Here is a 3,513-nt window from a genome sequence, read left to right on the forward strand (position 1 = left end):
GGGGGGTGACCTCCCCCGGCCAGTGGCGGGCAAGAAGCGGTCCAGCTCCTCAAGCTGTGTGCTGAGCTCATGGTTTTACATCATTTCCAGGCACTAGCTTGGCACTGCAGCCACCAACTGTGCAACACGTCAGGGAGAAAATAAAAATAATAATAATGATCAGCTCACACTGATTTTTGTGCCGTAGCTAAAACGCACGTTAGAAAAGCTGGTTTTTTTCAGACTAGTGTTTGGGCTGGTTTATGCCAGCATCCACACTGCTGAAGGAGGGAAGCAGCACCTGTCCCTCAGGGCACCCTCAGGGCAGCCCCCGGGCTGCTGCACCAACATCCTCACCAGACTCCCAGCCTGTCTGCTCCCCAGACAAAGCAGCCAAGTCCCAGGCAGCAAAAGCCATCAGGATGCTGGTGACAGGCTGGGGACCCTCATCGCTGACACCAGGCAAGGACCGTGGTGCCAGCCCAGCCACAGATGCAGCGAGAGGCACCCCATGGCTACGCAGCCAAGGCAGAGCATCGTGGCTATCCACAGGCTGGCAGGCAGGAGCAGGTCAGTGTGGTGCCTGCTGCAGGGCTCTGCTCCATGGCCTAGTGTGCCACCCCGGATGAGCTGGCAGAGGGAAGCCCTTCCCCTCACACAGGCTACCCTAGGTGCATGCCCACACATACGAGGGACAGCTCTGCTCGCCTCCTGCTGCCTGGAATTGGCACTCAAATAACTTGGCGGTGGCCAGCGCTGCGATGCTCTATCCCAGGACCTAATGCAAAGGCGTTGTTGTGCAAACAGAGCCAAAAGCCAAAGCGAACACCTCCCCTCCACCCCTCCGAGTGCCCAGGGAGCCAGCCCCTCACTCTTGCTCAGCACTGGTCCTGGGGCCATATGCCTCTGCCGAGATTGCTGCTGCCCACCCCATGCCAAGGAGCAGCAGCTTTGGGGGCATCCACCTGCTCCCTGAGGGGCAGAGATGTCCCTTCCCCATGGCAGCTGCACACAGGGCCCAGCAGAGCTGGTTGGCAGGGGGAGGTGGTGGTGCAGACCACCCGCAACACTCCCCACCTGCTCCTCGCAACCGCTCTGGCCCCCATCCCAGGCTACCTCCCCTGGGACTTGCAGCTGCCAGCCTGCCTTGGCCACACACAGCCTGGCTGGCCCACAGCGAGCCACCAGCAGCCACAGCACCAGCTGGGACCCTCCATGTGGCCCTGGCTTCCCACGCACACTGTCTGGGGACCCAAGTGCTCGGCTGAGCCCAGGGCACCCAACAGCTGCTTTAGCACTTAGGGGACTTTGTGACTTCCCTGGGGGAGCAGTTTGGACCCCACTCTCAGTCCTTCAAGACAAAATCCCTCCCTGGGCGACTGTGGGGCAGTGGGTAGCTGTGCCACCACCAACCCCACCTTAGGGACTGCAACAGAGCTTGGGAGCAGGCAGAGGAGATAGTCGAGCACCGCTTCCCTTCCCAACAAGGAGGGGAAGCAGCAGAGCCCCTCTGTCCAAGGGCATGGGGACACCACACTTGGGGATAGTGGGCTCTGGCAGGAGCCAAAGAGCCCTCCCTGGAAAAGCAGAGGGCATGAGATGCTGCTGGAGCATCTGTGGGAGCAGAGGACCTGCCTGCCATCCTCTTGGGCAGCAGCTGCTGCTGAGCTAGGATGCAGTCAGATCCCTGCTTTAGGAGTAGAGCCTCTGTGGAAAGCCACTGTCACTAAACCACCACCACACGACAGCCAGGAGGGACTCAGTTTAATTGGGTTCTTCCAGTTCTGCAACGTACAAAGGATGACCAAAAGGGAGGACATGGGCAATGACAAAGGCCCTATTAAAAAAAATAGTCATGTAGATTTGAGAAAAATAAAAATTCAAGATTAACCCCAGCCCCGTACCATAAAAATCCTCTGCATGTACACTAGCTATTACTATATACATGTTTAAAAATAAATGCCCACAGCCTGGAGTGCAAAGAGCAGTGCCATAGCTGCGCTTCGTGGCAGGGGTTTCCATAAAGTGTTTGGTTTTTAAGTTAAAACATAAATAGAAGTGTACAACATGCCAAGAACCGAGTGGGTGACATCCTCCTCTGCACAGGGCCGGCACGAGCAGGATCAGCCCCTACCAGTTACAGCTATAAACCTTCATGTGTCCGAATTCCCAGCCCGCCAGGTGGGACTGGCAGCCCAGCCTGGGCACCGCGCCACCGCTACATCCCCTTCTTCACCAGCTCGTGGATCCCGTCCTCGTCGATAATCAAAGGTGCGCGAAACTCTCGGTCCTTCACGTACTTTTCCAGGCCCTAAGGGAGGCCAAAGCAGCTCGTTAGGAAGGCACCGTACATCTTCTGCGCTGCTGAACTGTGCACAGCTGGCTCTGGTCCCCTCCCGTGCCAGCAGTTCAGGGGACACTGCCTCAAAAAACCCCACAGTGAATTTAAGTCATGCTGTCGATAATCAAAGGTGCGCGAAACTCTCGGTCCTTCACGTACTTTTCCAGGCCCTAAGGGAGGCCAAAGCAGCTCGTTAGGAAGGCACCGTACATCTTCTGCGCTGCTGAACTGTGCACAGCTGGCTCTGGTCCCCTCCCGTGCCAGCAGTTCAGGGGACACTGCCTCAAAAAACCCCACAGTGAATTTAAGTCATGCTGTCATGGCTTACCCCTCCCCAGCCAGGGCTCACACGTGTCCCCCCAGCCTCCCCCCCACCCAGTTAATCTGCTCCGCAGAGCCAGTACTCACTTCTCCTCCATAGGAGATGAGGGGAGAAATTTCGCACTGGATTGGCAGGTCATTTGCATCCTTCAAGCTACAGAGGAAAATAAGAAATCAGCAGGGTCAGCCACGTCCCCTGGTTAGGGGGACCAGCATGGGGGTCAGTGGCTGTCAGCGGCCGGCGGCCCACGAGCTGCCCTGGGTTAGTCAAGCCTTGCGTGCTCTCCACGGAGGTGCAAGCTGTAGTTTAGAGACCAGTAGTGACTGAAAGGGAAGAGAGCTTTAGACGTGACTTTAACGAGGTTCTCCATGCCTTTCTGCGTGTGCAACTACAGCAGCACCCACGACCCAGCCTGGTCCACAGCCCCATTAGATTTGTTGCTGCGTGACAGCCAGTCATCCCTTCCTCCTCCCGCACCCTTGGGGCAACGAGAGGTGCACTCCCAGTACCTTCCTGTTTGGCTGGTCACAACTCCTTAAACTTCTTGTTTAAAGCACAAGCTAAGGACACAGAGGCAGCCTGTGTGCTCACTCAGAAATACTCCCCGTGGCGCTGCCTGCTCCTCCTGCCTTTGCCTCTTAGATCCACTGTCTCGGCTCCTCTATTCTGCACGCCAGCCCGAGCTGGTGAGGACAAGAGCAGACCATGCCAGCACTGGCCGTGGGGACTGCCGCAGCAGCACTGTTGGGCAGGGGTCCACATGGGGTCCCTCACCCCACTCCTGCTGCCAGCAGTCTTTGTAGGACTCCCTGGATCCAGCTGGCATGCAAGACCGGCTGGGGGGGGCAGCCATGCGGAGCCGAAGGGGAGG

General features: G+C 57.7%; 1 protein-coding gene across 1 annotated transcript in view; it reads right to left on the reverse strand.

Moving 5' to 3' along the window:
• Positions 1-1,846: 1,846 nt before the first annotated feature.
• UAP1 (UDP-N-acetylglucosamine pyrophosphorylase 1) overlaps positions 1,847-3,513 on the reverse strand; it is a gene marked incomplete at its 5' end in the record, with an annotated part of 7,136 nt that continues 5,469 nt past the window's right edge. Inside the window, 2 exons of the mRNA XM_010131166.1 lie at positions 1,847-2,290; positions 2,729-2,795. Coding sequence (XP_010129468.1) covers positions 2,198-2,290; positions 2,729-2,795 — 160 coding nt within the window. The remainder of the gene's footprint in view (positions 2,291-2,728; positions 2,796-3,513) is intronic.

This window comes from Buceros rhinoceros, unplaced genomic scaffold, assembly GCF_000710305.1.
Source record: "Buceros rhinoceros silvestris isolate BGI_N320 unplaced genomic scaffold, ASM71030v1 scaffold21492, whole genome shotgun sequence".
Lineage (NCBI taxonomy): Eukaryota > Metazoa > Chordata > Aves > Bucerotiformes > Bucerotidae > Buceros > Buceros rhinoceros.